Source organism: Oncorhynchus mykiss, chromosome 19 (assembly GCF_057628025.1).
Source record: "Oncorhynchus mykiss isolate SJ-2025 chromosome 19, ASM5762802v1, whole genome shotgun sequence".
NCBI classification, from domain to species: Eukaryota; Metazoa; Chordata; class Actinopteri; order Salmoniformes; family Salmonidae; genus Oncorhynchus; species Oncorhynchus mykiss.
This window is the reverse complement of record NC_143040.1, coordinates 1967735-1987500: the sequence shown is the minus strand read 5'-3', so window position 1 is coordinate 1987500 and position 19766 is coordinate 1967735. Positions and strand designations below refer to the sequence as shown.

General features: G+C 43.3%; 1 protein-coding gene across 1 annotated transcript in view; it reads right to left on the bottom strand.

Moving 5' to 3' along the window:
* LOC110512820 (thioredoxin-like) overlaps positions 1–17772 on the bottom strand; it is a 24430-nt gene extending 6658 nt beyond the window's left edge. Inside the window, exon 1 of the mRNA XM_090209849.1 lies at positions 17621–17772. Within this exon, the coding sequence (XP_090065975.1) occupies positions 17621–17644 (24 nt within the window). The 5' untranslated portion in view covers positions 17645–17772. The remainder of the gene's footprint in view (positions 1–17620) is intronic.
* Positions 17773–19766: the final 1994 nt, after the last annotated feature.

The following is a 19766-nucleotide window of genomic DNA, read 5'->3' as shown; positions in this document are numbered from 1 at the left end:
GCGGGTCTGTTATAGAGGGTCTACTGGGTCTGTTATAGCAGGTCTGTTATAGCGGGTCTACTGGTTCTGTTATAGCGGGTCTACTGGTTCTGTTATAGCGGGTCTACTGGTTCTGTTATAGCGGGTCTACTGGGTCTGTTATAGCGGATCTACTGGGTCTGTTATAGCGGGTCTGTTATAGCAGGTCTACTGGATCTATTATAGTGGGTCTACTGGTTCTGTTATAGCGGGTCTACTGGGTCTGTTATAGCGGGTCTACTGGTTCTGTTATAGCGGGTCTACTGGGTCTGTTATAGCAGATCTACTGGGTCTGTTATAGCGGGTCTGTTATAGCAGGTCTACTGGGTCTGTTATAGAGGGTCTGTTATATCGGGTCTACTGGGTCTGTTATAGCGGGTCTCTTATAGCGGGTCTACTGGTTCTGTTATAGCGGGTCTGTTATAGAGGGTCTACTGGTTCTGTTATAGTGGGTCTACTTGTTCTGTTATAGAGGGTCTACTGGTTCTGTTATAGAGGGTCTGTTATAGAGGGTCTACTGGTTCTGTTATAGAGGGTCTGTTATAGTGGGTCTACTGGTTCTGTTATAGCGGGTCTACTGGTTCTGTTATAGAGGGTCTACTGGTTCTGTTATAGAGGATCTGTTATAGTGGGTCTACTGGTTATGTTATAGCAGGTCTACAGGTTCTGTTATAGAGGGTCTGTTATAGCGGGTCTACTGGTTCTGTTATAGAGGGTCTGTTATAGCGGGTCTACTAGTTCTGTTATAGCGGGTCTACTGGTTCTGTTATAGAGGGTCTACTGGTTCTGTTACAGGGGTCTACTGGTTCTGTAATAGAGGGTCTACTGGTTCTGTTATAGCGGGTCTACTGGTTCTGTTATAGAGGGTCTACAGGTTCTGTTATAGTGGGTCTACTGGTTCTGTTATAGTGGGTCTACTGATTCTGTTATAGAGGGTCTACTGTTTCTGTTATAGAGGGTCTACTGGTTCTGTTATAGAGGGTCTACTGGTTCTGTTATAACGGGTCTACTGGTTCTGTTATAACGGGTCTACTGGTTCTGTTATAGAGGGTCTACTGGTTCTGTTATAGCGGATCTGTTATAGAGGATCCACTGGGTCTGTTATAACGGGTCTACTGGTTCTGTTATAGCGGGTCTACTGGGTCTGTTATAGAGGGTCTACAGGTTCTGTTATAGAGGGTCTGTTATAGCGGGTCTACTGGTTCTGTTATAGAGGGTCTACTGGTTCTGTTATAGCGGGTCTACCGGTTCTGTTATAGAGGGTCTAATGGTTCTGTTATAGTGGGTCTACTGGTTCTGTTATAGAGGGTCTACAGGTTCTGTTATAGAGGGTCTGTTATAGCGGGTCTACTGGTTCTGTTATAGAGGGTCTACTGGTTCTGTTATAGGGGGTCCATAGGTTCTGTTATAGCGGGTCTACAGGTTCTGTTATAGAGGGTCTACTGGTTCTGTTATAGGGGGTCTACTGGTTCTGTTATAGCGGGTCTGTTATAGAGGGTCTACTGGGTCTGTTATAGCAGGTCTGTTATAGCGGGTCTACTGGTTCTGTTATAGCGGGTCTACTGGTTCTGTTATAGCGGGTCTACTGGGTCTGTTATAGCGGGTCTGTTATAGCAGGTCTACTGGGTCTATTATAGTGGGTCTACTGGTTCTGTTATAGCGGGTCTACTGGGTCTGTTATAGCGGGTCTACTGGTTCTGTTATAGCGGGTCTACTGGGTCTGTTATAGCGGATCTACTGGGTCTGTTATAGCGGGTCTGTTATAGCAGGTCTACTGGGTCTGTTATAGCGGGTCTGTTATAGCGGGTCTACTGGTTCTGTTATAGCGGGTCTGTTATAGCGGGTCTGTTATAGAGGGTCTACTGCTTCTGTTATAGGGGGTCTACTGGTTCTGTTATAGCGGGTCTGTTATAGAGGGTCTACTGGGTCTGTTATAGCAGGTCTGTTATAGCGGGTCTACTGGTTCTGTTATAGCGGGTCTACTGGTTCTGTTATAGCGGGTCTACTGGGTATGTTATAGCGGATCTACTGGGTCTGTTATAGCGGGTCTGTTATAGCAGGTCTACTGGGTCTATTATAGTGGGTCTACTGGTTCTGTTATAGCGGGTCTACTGGGTCTGTTATAGCAGGTCTACTGGGTCTGTTATAGCAGGTCTACTGGGTCTGTTATAGAGGGTCTACTGGTTCTGTTATAGAGGGTCTGTTATATCGGGTCTACTGGGTCTGTTATAGCGGTTCTGTTATAGAGGGTCTACTGGTTCTGTTATAGTGGGTCTACTTGTTCTGTTATAGAGGGTCTAATTGGTTCTGTTATAGAGGGTCTGTTATAGCGGGTCTACTGGTTCTGTTATAGCGGGTCTACTGGTTCTGTTATAGAGGGTCTACTGGTTCTGTTATAGAGGGTCTACTGGTTCTGTTATAGAGGGTCTACTGGTTCTGTTATAGCGGGTCTACTGGTTCTGTTATAGAGGGTCTACTGGTTCTGTTATAGAGGGTCTACTGGTTCTGTTATAGCGGGTCTACTGGTTCTGTTATAGCGGGTCTGTAGCCTTTTAATCCAAGACAACTATTAGCTACTATAAGTACCACAGACACTAATACGAGCATCCATCCTGGTTCTTATACTAGGTAGAGTCAACACGTTAACAGTCAAGTCTCTGGTTCTTATACTAGGTAGAGGAGAGAGTCAACAAGTTAACAGTCATGTCTCTGGTTCTTATACTAGGTAGAGGAGAGAGTCAACACGTTAACAGTCATGTCTCTGGTTCTTATATTAGGTAGAGTCAACACGTTAACAGTCCTGTCCCTGGTTCTTATACTAGGTAGAGGAGAGAGTCAACACGTTAACAGTCATGTCTCTGGTTCTTATACTAGGTAGAGTCAACACGTTAACAGTCCTGTCTCTGGTTCTTATACTAGGTAGAGGAGAGAGTCAACATGTTAACAGTCATGTCTCTGGTTCTTATACTAGGTAGAGGAGAGAGTCAACATGTTAACAGTCATGTCTCTGGTTCTTATACTAGGTAGAGGAGAGAGTCAACACGTTAACAGTCATGTCTCTGGTTCTTATACTAGGTAGAGGAGAGAGTCAACACGTTAACAGTCATGTCCCTGGTTCTTATACTAGGTAGAGGAGAGAGTCAACATGTTAACAGTCATGTCTCTGGTTCTTATACTAGGTAGAGGAGAGAGTCAACACGTTAACAGTCATGTCTATGGTTCTTATACTAGGTAGAGGAGAGAGTCAACACGTTAACAGTCATGTCTCTGGTTCTTATACTAGGTAGAGGAGAGAGTCAACACGTTAACAGTCATGTCTCTGGTTCTTATACTAGGTAGAGTCAACACGTTAACAGTCATGTCTCTGGTTCTTATACTAGGTAGAGGAGAGAGTCAACACGTTAACAGTCATGTCCCTGGTTCTTATACTAGGTAGAGGAGAGAGTCAACATGTTAACAGTCATGTCTCTGGTTCTTATACTAGGTAGAGGAGAGAGTCAACACATTAACAGTCTGGTCTCTGGTTCTTATACTAGGTAGAGGAGAGAGTCAACACGTTAACAGTCATGTCTCTGGTTCTTATACTAGGTAGAGTCAACACGTTAACAGTCATGTCTCTGGTTCTTATACTAGGTAGAGGAGAGAGTCAACACGTTAACAGTCATGTCTCTGGTTCTTATACTAGGTAGAGGAGAGAGTCAACATGTTAACAGTCATGTCTCTGGTTCTTATACTAGGTAGAGGAGAGAGTCAACACGTTAACAGTCCTGTCTCTGGTTCTTATACTAGGTAGAGGAGAGAGTCAACACGTTAACAGTCCTGTCTCTGGTTCTTATACTAGGTAGAGGAGAGAGTCAACACGTTAACAGTCCTGTCCCTGGTTCTTATACTAGGTAGAGGAGAGAGTCAACACGTTAACAGTCATGTCTCTGGTTCTTATACTAGGTAGAGGAGAGAGTCAACATGTTAACAGTCATGTCTCTGGTTCTTATACTAGGTAGAGGAGAGAGTCAACACGTTAACAGTCCTGTCTCTGGTTCTTATACTAGGTAGAGGAGAGAGTCAACACGTTAACAGTCATGTCTCTGGTTCTTATACTAGGTAGAGGAGAGAGTCAACACGTTAACAGTCATGTCTCTGGTTGTTATACTAGGTAGAGTCAACACGTTAACAGTCATGTCTCTGGTTCTTATACTAGGTAGAGGAGAGAGTCAACACGTTAACAGTCATGTCTCTGGTTCTTATACTAGGTAGAGGAGAGAGTCAACACGTTAACAGTCATGTCTCTGGTTCTTATACTAGGTAGAGGAGAGAGTCAACACGTTAACAGTCATGTCTCTGGTTCTTATACTAGGTAGAGTCAACATGTTAACAGTCATGTCCCTGGTTCTTATACTAACTAGGTAGAGTCAACATGTTAACAGTCATGTCCCTGGTTCTTATACTAGGTAGAGTCAACATGTTAACAGTCATGTCTCTGGTTCTTATACTAGGTAGAGTCAACATGTTAACAGTCATGTCTCTGGTTCTTATACTAGGTAGAGGAGAGAGTCAACACGTTAACAGTCATGTCTCTGGTTCTTATACTAGGTAGAGGAGAGAGTCAACACGTTAACAGTCATGTCTCTGGTTCTTATACTAGGTAGAGGAGAGAGTCAACACGTTAACAGTCATGTCTCTGGTTGTTATATTAGGTAGAGGAGAGAGTCAACACGTTAACAGTCATGTCTCTGGTTCTTATACTAGGTAGAGGAGAGAGTCAACACGTTAACAGCCATGTCTCTGGTTCTTATACTAGGTAGAGGAGAGAGTCAACAAGTTAACAGTCATGTCTCTGGTTCTTATACTAGGTAGAGGAGAGAGTCAACATGTTAACAGTCATGTCTCTGGTTCTTATACTAGGTAGAGGAGAGAGTCAACAAGTTAACAGTCATGTCTCTGGTTCTTATACTAGGTAGAGGAGAGAGTCAACAAGTTAACAGTCATGTCTCTGGTTCTTATACTAGGTAGAGGAGAGAGTCAACAAGTTAACAGTCATGTCTCTGGTTCTTATACTAGGTAGAGGAGAGAGTCAACACGTTAACAGTCATGTCTATGGTTCTTATACTAGGTAGAGGAGAGAGTCAACACGTTAACAGTCATGTCTCTGGTTCTTATACTAGGTAGAGGAGAGAGTCAACATGTTAACAGTCATGTCTCTGGTTCTTATACTAGGTAGAGGAGAGAGTCAACACGTTAACAGTCATGTCTCTGGTTCTTATACTAGGTAGAGGAGAGAGTCAACACGTTAACAGTCATGTCTCTGGTTCTTATACTAGGTAGAGGAGAGAGTCAACACGTTAACAGTCATGTCTCTGGTTCTTATATTAGGTAGAGGAGAGAGTCAACACGTTAACAGTCATGTCTCTGGTTCTTATACTAGGTAGAGGAGAGAGTCAACACGTTAACAGTCATGTCTCTGGTTCTTATATTAGGTAGAGGAGAGAGTCAACATGTTAACAGTCATGTCTCTGGTTCTTATACTAGGTAGAGGAGAGAGTCAACACGTTAACAGTCAGGTCTCTGGTTCTTATACTAGGTAGAGGAGAGAGTCAACACGTTAACAGTCATGTCTCTGGTTCTTATACTAGGTAGAGTCAACACGTTAACAGTCATGTCTATGGTTCTTATACTAGGTAGAGGAGAGAGTCAACACGTTAACAGTCATGTCTCTGGTTCTTATACTAGGTAGAGTCAACACGTTAACAGTCATGTCTCTGGTTCTTATACTAGGTAGAGGAGAGAGTCAACACGTTAACAGTCATGTCTCTGGCTCTTATACTAGGTAGAGTCAACATGTTAACAGTCATGTCTATGGTTCTTATACTAGGTAGAGGAGAGAGTCAACACATTAACAGTCCTGTCCCTGGTTCTTATACTAGGTAGAGGAGAGAGTCAACACGTTAACAGTCATGTCTCTGGTTCTTATATTAGGTAGAGGAGAGAGTCAACACGTTAACAGTCATGTCTCTGGTTCTTATACTAGGTAGAGGAGAGAGTCAACACGTTAACAGTCATGTCTCTGGTTCTTATACTAGGTAGAGGAGAGAGTCAACATGTTAACAGTCATGTCTCTGGTTCTTATACTAGGTAGAGGAGAGAGTCAACAAGTTAACAGTCATGTCTCTGGTTCTTATACTAGGTAGAGGAGAGAGTCAACACGTTAACAGTCATGTCTCTGGTTCTTATACTAGGTAGAGTCAACACGTTAACAGTCATGTCTCTGGTTCTTATACTAGGTAGAGTCAACACGTTAACAGTCATGTCTCTGGTTGTTATACTAGGTAGAGTCAACACGTTAACAGTCATGTCTCTGGTTCTTATACTAGGTAGAGTCAACACGTTAACAGTCATGTCTCTAGTTCTTATACTAGGTAGAGTCAACACGTTAACAGTCATGTCTATGGTTCTTATACTAGGTAGAGGAGAGAGTCAACACGTTAACAGTCATGTCTCTGGTTCTTATACTAGGTAGAGGAGAGAGTCAACATGTTAACAGTCATGTCTCTGGTTCTTATACTAGGTAGAGGAGAGAGTCAACATGTTAACAGTCATGTCTCTGGTTCTTATACTAGGTAGAGTCAACACGTTAACAGTCATGTCTCTAGTTCTTATACTAGGTAGAGGAGAGAGTCAACACGTTAACAGCCATGTCCCTGGTTCTTATACTAGGTAGAGGAGAGAGTCAACACGTTAACAGTCATGTCTCTGGTTCTTATACTAGGTAGAGGAGAGAGTCAACACGTTAACAGTCATGTCTCTGGTTCTTATACTAGGTAGAGGAGAGAGTCAACACGTTAACAGTCATGTCTCTGGTTCTTATACTAGGTAGAGGAGAGAGTCAACACGTTAACAGTCATGTCCCTGGTTCTTATACTAGGTAGAGGAGAGAGTCAACACGTTAACAGTCATGTCTCTGGTTCTTATACTAGGTAGAGGAGAGAGTCAACAAGTTAACAGTCATGTCTCTGGTTCTTATACTAGGTAGAGGAGAGAGTCAACATGTTAACAGTCATGTCTCTGGTTCTTATACTAGGTAGAGGAGAGAGTCAACACGTTAACAGCCATGTCTCTGGTTCTTATACTAGGTAGAGGAGAGAGTCAACAAGTTAACAGTCATGTCTCTGGTTCTTATACTAGGTAGAGTCAACACGTTAACAGTCATGTCTCTGGTTCTTATACTAGGTAGAGTCAACACGTTAACAGTCATGTCTCTGGTTCTTATACTAGGTAGAGTCAACATGTTAACAGCCATGTCCCTGGTTCTTATACTGGGTAGAGGAGAGAGTCAACACGTTAACAGTCATGTCTCTGGTTCTTATACTAGGTAGAGGAGAGAGTCAACACGGTAACAGCCATGTCTCTGGTTCTTATACTAGGTAGAGGAGAGAGTCAACACGTTAACAGTCATGTCTCTGGTTCTTATACTAGGTAGAGGAGAGAGTCAACACGTTAACAGTCATGTCTCTGGTTCTTATACTAGGTAGAGGAGAGAGTCAACACGTTAACAGTCCTGTCCCTGGTTCTTATACTAGGTAGAGGAGAGAGTCAACACGTTAACAGTCATGTCTCTGGTTGTTATACTAGGTAGAGTCAACACGTTAACAGTCATGTCTCTGGTTCTTATACTAGGTAGAGGAGAGAGTCAACACGTTAACAGTCATGTCTCTGGTTCTTATACTAGGTAGAGGAGAGAGTCAACACGTTAACAGTCATGTCTCTGGTTCTTATACTAGGTAGAGGAGAGAGTCAACACGTTAACAGTCATGTCTCTGGTTCTTATACTAGGTAGAGTCAACACGTTAACAGTCATGTCTCTGGTTCTTATACTAGGTAGAGGAGAGAGTCAACACGTTAACAGTCATGTCCCTGGTTCTTATACTAGGTAGAGTCAACATGTTAACAGTCATGTCTCTGGTTCTTATACTAGGTAGAGGAGAGAGTCAACAAGTTAACAGTCATGTCTCTGGTTCTTATACTAGGTAGAGGAGAGAGTCAACACGTTAACAGTCAGGTCTCTGGTTCTTATACTAGGTAGAGGAGAGAGTCAACACGTTAACAGTCATGTCTCTGGTTCTTATTCTAGGTAGAGGAGAGAGTCAACACGTTAACAGTCATGTCCCTGGTTCTTATACTAGGTAGAGGAGAGAGTCAACACGTTAACAGTCATGTCCCTGGTTCTTATACTAGGTAGAGGAGAGAGTCAACATGTTAACAGTCATGTCTCTGGTTCTTATACTAGGTAGAGGAGAGAGTCAACACGTTAACAGCCATGTCTCTGGTTCTTATACTAGGTAGAGGAGAGAGTCAACATGTTAACAGTCATGTCTCTGGTTCTTATACTAGGTAGAGGAGAGAGTCAACATGTTAACAGTCATGTCTCTGGTTCTTATTCTAGGTAGAGTCAACATGTTAACAGTCATGTCTCTGGTTCTTATACTAGGTAGAGTCAACATGTTAACAGTCATGTCTCTGGTTCTTATACTAGGTAGAGTCAACATGTTAACAGTCCTGTCTCTGGTTCTTATACTAGGTAGAGGAGAGAGTCAACATGTTAACAGTCATGTCTCTGGTTCTTATACTAGGTAGAGGAGAGAGTCAACATGTTAACAGTCAGGTCCCTGGTTCTTATACTAGGTAGAGTCAACATGTTAACAGTCATGTCTCTGGTTCTTATACTAGGTAGAGTCAACATGTTAACAGTCATGTCTCTGGTTCTTATACTAGGTAGAGGAGAGAGTCAACACATTAACAGTCATGTATCTGGTTCTTATACTAGGTAGAGGAGAGAGTCAACATGTTAACAGTCATGTCTCTGGTTCTTATACTAGGTAGAGGAGAGAGTCAACACGTTAACAGTCATGTCTCTGGTTCTTATACTAGGTAGAGGAGAGAGTCAACATGTTAACAGTCATGTCTCTGGTTCTTATACTAGGTAGAGGAGAGAGTCAACATGTTAACAGTCATGTCTCTGGTTCTTATACTAGGTAGAGGAGAGAGTCAACATGTTAACAGTCAGGTCTCTGGTTCTTATACTAGGTAGAGGAGAGAGTCAACATGTTAACAGTCATGTCTCTGGTTCTTATACTAGGTAGAGTCAACACATTAACAGTCATGTCTCTGGTTCTTATACTAGGTAGAGTCAACATGTTAACAGTCATGTCTCTGGTTCTTATACTAGGTAGAGGAGAGAGTCAACACGTTAACAGTCCTGTCCCTGGTTCTTATACTAGGTAGAGGAGAGAGTCAACATGTTAACAGTCATGTCTCTGGTTCTTATACTAGGTAGAGGAGAGAGTCAACATGTTAACAGTCATGTCTCTGGTTCTTATACTGGGTAGAGGAGAGAGTCAACATGTTAACAGTCATGTCTCTGGTTCTTATACTAGGTAGAGTCAACATGTTAACAGTCATGTCTCTGGTTCTTATACTAGGTAGAGGAGAGAGTCAACACGTTAACAGTCATGTCTCTGGCTCTTATACTAGGTAGAGGAGAGAGTCAACATGTTAACAGTCATGTCTCTGGTTCTTATACTAGGTAGAGTCAACATGTTAACAGTCATGTCTCTGGTTCTTATACTAGGTAGAGGAGAGAGTCAACATGTTAACAGTCATGTCTCTGGTTCTTATACTAGGTAGAGGAGAGAGTCAACACGTTAACAGTCATGTCTCTGGTTCTTATACTAGGTAGAGGAGAGAGTCAACACGTTAACAGTCATGTCTCTGGTTCTTATACTAGGTAGAGGAGAGAGTCAACATGTTAACAGTCATGTCTCTGGTTCTTATACTAGGTAGAGGAGAGAGTCAACACGTTAACAGTCATGTCTCTGGTTCTTATACTAGGTAGAGGAGAGAGTCAACATGTTAACAGTCATGTCTCTGGTTCTTATACTAGGTAGAGGAGAGAGTCAACATGTTAACAGTCATGTCTCTGGTTCTTATACTAGGTAGAGTCAACACGTTAACAGTCATGTCTCTAGTTCTTATACTAGGTAGAGGAGAGAGTCAACATGTTAACAGTCATGTCTCTGGTTGTTATACTAGGTAGAGTCAACATGTTAACAGTCCTGTCTCTGGTTCTTATACTAGGTAGAGGAGAGAGTCAACATGTTAACAGTCATGTCTCTGGTTCTTATACTAGGTAGAGTCAACACGTTAACAGTCATGTCTCTAGTTCTTATACTAGGTGGAGGAGAGAGTCAACATGTTAACAGTCATGTCTCTGGTTGTTATACTAGGTAGAGTCAACATGTTAACAGTCCTGTCTCTGGTTCTTATACTAGGTAGAGGAGAGAGTCAACATGTTAACAGTCATGTCTCTGGTTCTTATACTAGGTAGAGGAGAGAGTCAACACGTTAACAGTCATGTCTCTGGTTCTTATACTAGGTAGAGGAGAGAGTCAACACGTTAACAGTCATGTCTCTGGTTCTTATACTAGGTAGAGGAGAGAGTCAACATGTTAACAGTCATGTCTCTGGTTCTTATACTAGGTAGAGGAGAGAGTCAACACGTTAACAGTCATGTCTCTGGTTCTTATACTAGGTAGAGGAGAGAGTCAACACGTTAACAGTCATGTCTCTGGTTCTTATACTAGGTAGAGGAGAGAGTCAACACGTTAACAGTCATGTCTCTGGTTCTTATACTGGGTAGAGGAGAGAGTCAACACGTTAACAGTCAGGTCTCTGGTTCTTATACTAGGTAGAGGAGAGAGTCAACACGTTAACAGTCAGGTCCCTGGTTCTTATACTAGGTCGAGGAATTGTATTTTATTTCAACCTTTATTTAAACTAGGCAAGTCAGTTAAGAACAAATTCTTATTTACAATGACGCCCCCCCCCCGTGCCAAACCAGGACGACGCTGGGCCATTTGCGCGCCACCCTAGGGGACACCCAATCACAGCCGTGATGTGATGCGATGCGGCCTGGATGTGTGATATTAAAGACCAATGTGAAGGGAGGCCGAGTGACAGAAACCAACAGATTGATCGGTACGAACGAAGGTCACGAGGAACTGAAAGCCTGTCAGTGAAAGCTGAAGGGGTTTTTGCCTCAACAGAAAGGATTCCTTAGCTTTCAAATGTTCAAGAGAATTTGTCCCATAACGCACTGCAGCGTTTTAAATGCTAAAGAATGGGACGTGTAGCTGCTCAGTGGAAAGGAAAGGAACGTGCCAAGTGTGGAGGAACACGTGGTTACAGTGAATGAGGAAGCATGGGAAGGTTAAGTGCTGTAATTGTGGGGGAAGAACACAATGCAGTATTTGGTGGATGCCAGGTACAGAGAGAGGCTTGAGAGGCTAGAGGGACTCAGAGAGGATAGAGGGACTCAGAGAGGATAGAGGGAGTCAGAGAGGATAGAGGGACTCAGAGAGGATAGAGAGGATAGAGGGACTCAGAGAGGCTCAGAGAGGATAGAGGGACTCAGAGAGGATAGAGGGACTCAGAGAGGATAGAGGGACTCAGAGAGGATAGAGAGGCTCAGAGAGGATAGAGAGGCTCAGAGATGATAGAGAGGCTCAGATATATATAATCATGAATTACGGTGGCGCAGAGGTCTAAGGCTCTGCATCTCAGTGCTAGAGGCGTCACTACAGAGCCTAGCATTGGGGAAAGTAGTAGTATGTGTTAATTGTAGGGGTGCCCATGGGGCTGGGGATCAGAGACGTCCCGTGTGAGAGAGAGACAGGTTGAGGTTTCCAGGGTCAGAGACGTCCCGTGTGAGAGAGAGACAGGTTGAGGTTTCCAGGGTCAGAGACGTCCCGTGTGAGAGAGAGAGACAGGTTGAGGTTTCCAGGATCAGAGACGTCCCGTGTGAGAGAGAGACAGGTTGAGGTTTCCAGGGTCAGAGACGTCCCGTGTGAGAGAGAGAGACAGGTTGAGGTTTCCAGGGTCAGAGACGTCCCGTGTGAGAGAGAGACAGGTTAAGGTTTCCAGGGTCAGAGACGTCCCGTGTGAGAGAGAGACAGGTTGAGGTTTCCAGGGTCAGAGACGTCCCGTGTGAGAGAGAGACAGGTTGAGGTTTCCAGGGTCAGAGACGTCCCGTGTGAGAGAGAGACAGGTTGAGGTTTCCAGGGTCAGAGTAGAGCAGGAGTTGCCATATGTTGAGGCAGTGAAGAAAGTAGAGGAAGATGATCCTGAGAGGATTGGTGTGAGAAGTAGATTTGTACCAGTACAGAGGGAGATGATCCTGAGAGGAGTGGTGTGAGAAGTAGATTTGTACCAGTACAGAGGGAGATGATCCTGAGAGGAGTGGTGTGAGAAGTAGATTTGTACCAGTACAGAGGGAGATGATCCTGAGAGGATTGGTGTGAGAAGTAGATCTGTACCAGTACAGAGGGAGATGATCCAGAGAGGATTGGTGTGAGAAGTAGATTTGTACCAGTACAGAGGGATATGATCCTGAGAGGAGGGGTGTAGTAGATTTGTACCAGAACAGAGGGATAAACCAACAAGTGATATATATCTATATATATATATATAATATATATATATATATATATATATATATATATATATATATATATATATATATATATGTTTCAGTAAGATTGGACTTTTATCATTTATACTTATTTTCCACCATAATTTGCAAATAAATTCATTAAAAATCCTACAATGTGATTTTCTGGATTTTTTTCTTCTCATTTTGTCTGTCATAGTTGAAGTGTACCTATGATGAAAATTACAGGCCTCTCTCATCTTTTTAAGTGGGAGAACTTGCACAATTGGTGGCTGACTAAATACTTTTTTGCCCCACTGTATATATATAGCTATAAATAGACGGATAGATATTTATAGCTCTATCTATCTATATATATATATAGCTATCAACTGTACTGCAGGGAGGGATCGTAAGTCACAGAGAATAGAGGTTCTGGTGGCAGCTGCAGAGAGGTACTGAGATTTGACGTCAGGGTGTGTTGAGCGGTGGTGGTGTCCTGTCTTTTCATGCTGTTGGCCTGAGGTACGACTAGATGGTTATAAATAGTGGAGTAGGGTGGGGGGTTTAGTGTAGGGTTAGATGGTAGGGTATATAAATAGTGGAGTAGGGTGGCGGGGTTTAGTGTAGGGTTAGATGGTAGATGGTAGGGTATTTAAATAGTGGAGTAGGGTGGGGGGGTTTAGTGTAGGGTTAGATGGTAGGGTATTTAAATAGTGGAGTAGGGTGGGGGGTTTAGTGTAGGGTTAGATGGTAGATGGTAGGGTATTTAAATAGTGGAGTAGGGTGGGGGGTTTAGTGTAGGGTTAGATGGTAGATGGTAGGGTATATAAATAGTGGAGTAGGGTGGGGGGGTTTAGTGTAGGGTTAGATGGTAGATGGTAGGGTATATAAATAGTGGAGTAGGGTGGGGGGGTTTAGTGTAGGGTTAGATGGTAGATGGTAGGGTATATAAATAGTGGAGTAGGGTGGGGGGGTTAGTGTAGGGTTAGATGGTAGATGGTAGGGTATTTAAATAGTGGAGTAGGGTGGGGGGGTTTAGTGTAGGGTTAGATGGTAGGGTATATAAATAGTGGAGTAGGGTGGGGGGGTTTAGTGTAGGGTTAGATGGTAGATGGTAGGGTATTTAAATAGTGGAGTAGGGTGGGGGGGTTTAGTGTAGGGTTAGATGGTAGATGGTAGGGTATTTAAATAGTGGAGTAGGGTGGGGGGTTTAGTGTAGGGTTAGATGGTAGATGGTAGGGTATTTAAATAGTGGAGTAGGGTGGGGGGTTTAGTGTAGGGTTAGATGGTAGGGTATATAAATAGTGGAGTAGGGTGGGGGGGGTTTAGTGTAGGGTTAGATGGTAGGGTATTTAAATAGTGGAGTAGGGTGGGGGGGTTTAGTGTAGGGTTAGATGGTAGATGGTAGGGTATATAAATAGTGGAGTAGGGTGGGGGGGGTTTAGTGTAGGGTTAGATGGTAGATGGTAGGGTATTTAAATAGTGGAGTAGGGTGGGGGGTTTAGTGTAGGGTTAGATGGTAGATGGTAGGGTATTTAAATAGTGGAGTAGGGTGGGGGGGTTTAGTGTAGGGTTAGATGGTAGATGGTAGGGTATATAAATAGTGGAGTAGGGTGGGGGGGTTTAGTGTAGGGTTAGATGGTAGATGGTAGGGTATATAAATAGTGGAGTAGGGTGGGGGGGGGGTTTAGTGTAGGGTTAGATGGTAGATGGTAGGGTATTTAAATAGTGGAGTAGGGTGGGGGGGTTTAGTGTAGGGTTAGATGGTAGATGGTAGGGTATTTAAATAGTGGAGTAGGGTGGGGGGGTTTAGTGTAGGGTTAGATGGTAGGGTATATAAATAGTGGAGTAGGGTGGGGGGGTTTAGTGTAGGGTTAGATGGTAGATGGTAGGGTATTTAAATAGTGGAGTAGGGTGGGGGGTTTAGTGTAGGGTTAGATGGTAGGGTATATAAATAGTGGAGTAGGGTGGGGGGTTTAGTGTAGGGTTAGATGGTAGGGTATATAAATAGTGGAGTAGGGTGGGGGGGGTTTAGTGTAGGGTTAGATGGTAGGGTATATAAATAGTGGAGTAGGGTGGGGGGTTTAGTGTAGGGTTAGATGGTAGGGTATTTAAATAGTGGAGTAGGGTGGGGGGGTTAGTGTAGGGTTAGATGGTAGATGGTAGGGTATATAAATAGTGGAGTAGGGTGGGGGGGTTTAGTGTAGGGTTAGATGGTAGATGGTAGGGTATATAAATAGTGGAGTAGGGTGGGGGGGGTTTAGTGTAGGGTTAGATGGTAGGGTATATAAATAGTGGAGTAGGGTGGGGGGTTTAGTGTAGGGTTAGATGGTAGGGTATATAAATAGTGGAGTAGGGTGGGGGGGTTTAGTGTAGGGTTAGATGGTAGGGTATATAAATAGTGGAGTAGGGTGGGGGGGTTTAGTGTAGGGTTAGATGGTAGGGTATTTAAATAGTGGAGTAGGGTGGGGGGTTTAGTGTAGGGTTAGATGGTAGATGGTAGGGTATTTAAATAGTGGAGTAGGGTGGGGGGGTTTAGTGTAGGGTTAGATGGTAGGGTATATAAATAGTGGAGTAGGGTGGGGGGTTTAGTGTAGGGTTAGATGGTAGATGGTAGGGTATTTAAATAGTGGAGTAGGGTGGGGGGGTTTAGTGTAGGGTTAGATGGTAGATGGTAGGGTATATAAATAGTGGAGTAGGGTGGGGGGGTTTAGTGTAGGGTTAGATGGTAGATGGTAGGGTATTTAAATAGTGGAGTAGGGTGGGGGGGTTTAGTGTAGGGTTAGATGGTAGGGTATATAAATAGTGGAGTAGGGTGGGGGGTTTAGTGTAGGGTTAGATGGTAGGGTATTTAAATAGTGGAGTAGGGTGGGGGGGGTTTAGTGTAGGGTTAGATGGTAGGGTATTTAAATAGTGGAGTAGGGTGGGGGGGTTTAGTGTAGGGTTAGATGGTAGGGTATTTAAATAGTGGAGTAGGGTGGGGGGGTTTAGTGTAGGGTTAGATGGTAGATGGTAGGGTATTTAAATAGTGGAGTAGGGTGGGGGGTTTAGTGTAGGGTTAGATGGTAGGGTATTTAAATAGTGGAGTAGGGTGGGGGGGTTTAGTGTAGGGTTAGATGGTAGATGGTAGGGTATTTAAATAGTGGAGTAGGGTGGGGGGTTTAGTGTAGGGTTAGATGGTAGGGTATTTAAATAGTGGAGTAGGGTGGGGGGTTTAGTGTAGGGTTAGATGGTAGATGGTAGGGTATTTAAATAGTGGAGTAGGGTGGGGGGGTTTAGTGTAGGGTTAGATGGTAGATGGTAGGGTATTTAAATAGTGGAGTAGGGTGGGGGGGTTTAGTGTAGGGTTAGATGGTAGGGTATTTAAATAGTGGAGTAGGGTGGGGGAGTTTAGTGTAGGGTTAGATGGTAGGGTATTTAAATAGTGGAGTAGGGTGGGGGGGGTTTAGTGTAGGGTTAGATGGTAGATGGTAGGGTATTTAAATAGTGGAGTAGGGTGGGGGGTTTAGTGTAGGGTTAGATGGTAGGGTATTTAAATAGTGGAGTAGGGTGGGGGGTTTAGTGTAGGGTTAGATGGTAGATGGTAGGGTATTTAAATAGTGGAGTAGGGTGGGGGGTTTAGTGTAGGGTTAGATGGTAGGGTATTTAAATAGTGGAGTAGGGTGGGGGGTTTAGTGTAGGGTTAGATGGTAGATGGTAGGGTATTTAAATAGTGGAGTAGGGTGGGGGGGGGGGGTTTAGTGTAGGGTTAGATGGTAGATGGTAGGGTATATAAATAGTGGGGTTTAATGAGTGAAGGGTGAGATTCATAAGGGAGGTATACCGTATATACCTTATATACCAGTCTAGTAGGTGGCTGTAACAAAACATTTATTGGATACCGAACGCGACCTTAAACCTCATCGAAGAAGAAGAAGGTCGGGACATAGTATATAATGAATGAGCAGGCCGAAAGACGGGGATAAATGTCAGATCGGATAAATCTTTACTTTAGTTCCGTCTTTTGACGATAGGGTCAGCTGGCTAAAACACTCATCCTTGGCACATGATTCTTGATCTGCGGTGGCCCACAATTTGAGCCACGTGTGACGGGGCATAATTACCTCTTGCTAGCAGGGTTAGGGAGTTAAACAACGTTATCTGTCTAATGTACAGAGTGACAATAAGAAGGAGACATATGCTAAACCGTGTAGCTAGCTGGCTTTGCATAAGCAGTGCCCGACAACAAAAAAACACTACACATTGCAGCTAAAAAATGGCTAACGAGATTGTTAGTTAGCCACCTCTGGCTCAACGTTTAACTTGCTGTAATGCAACTATAGTTAAAAACATTTCGCTAAATCGCACCAACCATGCATTGTATATAAATAGCGGTTGTTGCCTCAACGATTAAACATTTTTACAACCTCCCGGCGTTTAATATAATATAGACTAGGTAGGGTTCAATGCACCATGTGAAATACTGTGCACTATTCACGTGTAATATAGTATAGATTAGCTAGGGTTCAAAGCACCATGTGAATTACTGTGCACTATTCCCGTTCAAGGCCCACGCGCGTCTGCATAAAACCGGAGAAAGACGACTCGTGAATATGTCATATCAGCCATGTCGTTCTAGCTATCTGTTCTTTAAAAAATAAAATAATAATAATTTAAAAAATTGTTAGCTGTATACATGTATACAAAAGCGACGTATTAAATAATTATCGTGTTTTTTAATAGTTTCGATTAGAGTTGTAATTCTATTTTATTTTATTAAAATGGTGACATCTCAACATGGCGAATGTGCTTTAGGTGAATCCCCTGCTGATTCTGTCAGGACCAATAACGTTAACCAGTTATCTCAACACCAAAAAAATGGAAATACATTTTAATTCAAATGTAAACATTTGTGCATCTGTCAAGTCGCTAAATAAAGTAACTAGCGAACGTTAACTAGTTTTTTTTTTATTGAAAACCAAAACATGGTAAAACGATCACGCGGGAGGTTTGCAACAACGTGCCTGTCTATCCCTGACCATTTTCAACAAGTCTTGATTCTCGCCTAATATAACTAGTTACAGTACACTTTAGCTAAAAAGCTATATGGGCTAATACCCCCTTCCGGAAACGGCATCTCACCTTATCTTCGATTATAATGATCATGTTGATAGTTTTTAGAGACGGTGACGGTCCTTCCTGCCGGTATATTTCCTCCCTGGTTGTCTGTTTCGAGTAGCGGCACTGTGGACCACGCAAGCTGAACGGGACAGCTCGTTATGCAGGGGCGGGTTATGTAAATGTTATTTCAGAACAATCCTGCCCCCCTCTCCACGCTATTTTGTTTCCGTCACATTCACGGTGTGTTGTCGAAAACAGACTGTTGTATTCATTCTCGACAATAACTGTCTCTCCATTAAATCCGCCTGCTGTTGCACAGCAGTCCTACGACCGCAAGGTTACACCTGCTCTTCAGAAACACGCAGTAACGTGAGGAGTAAGTTAAAAGACAAGTAAACCCCCTGGACAGGACGCTAGTTTATCACAGTGTTACATTCTAGTTCATCGAGACAGTGGTATACTGACAGCCCCATGTAGTGTTCCATTCTAGTTCATCAGACAGTGGTATACTGACAGCCCCATGTAGTGTTCCATTCTAGTTCATCAAGACAGTGGTATACTGACAGCCCCATGTTGTGTTCCATTCTAGTTCATCAAGACAGTGGTATACTGACAGCCTCATGTAGTGTTCCATTCTAGTTCATCAAGACAGTGGTATACTGACAGCCCCATGTAGTGTTCCATCCATTAGTTCATCAAGACAGTGGTATACTGACAGCCTCATGTAGTGTTCCATTCTAGTTCATCAAGACAGTGGTATACTGACAGCCCCATGTAGTGTTCCATTCTAGTTCATCAAGACAGTGGTATACTGACAGCCCCATGTAGTGTTCCATTCTAGTTCATCAAGACAGTGGTATACTGACAGCCCCATGTAGTGTTCCATTCTAGTTCATCAAGACAGTGGTATACTGACAGCCCCATGTAGTGTTCCATTCTAGTTCATCAAGACAGTGGTATACTGACAGCCCCATGTAGTGTTCCATCCATTAGTTCATCAAGACAGTGGTATACTGACAGCCCCATGTAGTGTTCCATTCTAGTTCATCAAGACAGTGGTATACTGACAGCCCCATGTAGTGTTCCATTCTAGTTCATCAAGACAGTGGTATACTGACAGCCCCATGTAGTGTTCCATCCATTAGTTCATCAAGACAGTGGTATACTGACAGCCCCATGTAGTGTTCCATCCATTAGTTCATCAAGACAGTGGTATACTGACAGCCCCATGTAGTGTTCCATCCATTAGTTCATCAAGACAGTGGTATACTGACAGCCCCATGTAGTGTTCCATCCATTAGTTCATCAAGACAGTGGTATACTGACAGCCTCATGTAGTGTTCCATTCTAGTTCATCAAGACAGTGGTATACTGACAGCCCCATGTAGTGTTCCATTCTAGTTCATCAAGACAGTGGTATACTGACAGCCCCATGTAGTGTTCCATTCTAGTTCATCAAGACAGTGGTATACTGACAGCCCCATGTAGTGTTCCATTCTAGTTCATCAAGACAGTGGTATACTGACAGCCCCATGTAGTGTTCCATCCATTAGTTCATCAAGACAGTGGTATACTGACAGCCCCATGTAGTGTTCCATTCTAGTTCATCAAGACAGTGGTATACTGACAGCCCCATGTAGTGTTCCATTCTAGTTCATCAAGACAGTGGTATACTGACAGCCTCATGCAGTGTTCCATTCTAGTTCATCAAGACTGTGGTATACTGACAACCTGTAATGACTGTAATGAAGGATCTATGGGTTGGGTAACTGATTCTAGACCTGGTATTAGGGGCCTGTAATGAAGGATATTTGGGTTGTATAACTGATCCTAGACCTGTTATTAGGGTTCTGTAATGAAGGATATATGGGTTGTGTAACTGATTCTAGACCTGGCCTGTAATGAAGGATATATGGGTTGTGTAACTGATTCTAGACCTGGCCTGTAATGAAGGATATATGGGTTGTATAACTGATCCTAGACCTGTTATTAGGGTTCTGTAATGAAGGATATATGGGTTGTGTAACTGATTCTAGACCTGGTATTAGGGAGCAACAAACTTCTACACTTCACACCCTAAATCCTCTCATCTCCTGTTGACCGCATCCTGGTTGGTCCACACATCAAGGGGCGGTTGGGCTGTGTTACCATAGAGACGGGGGGGGGG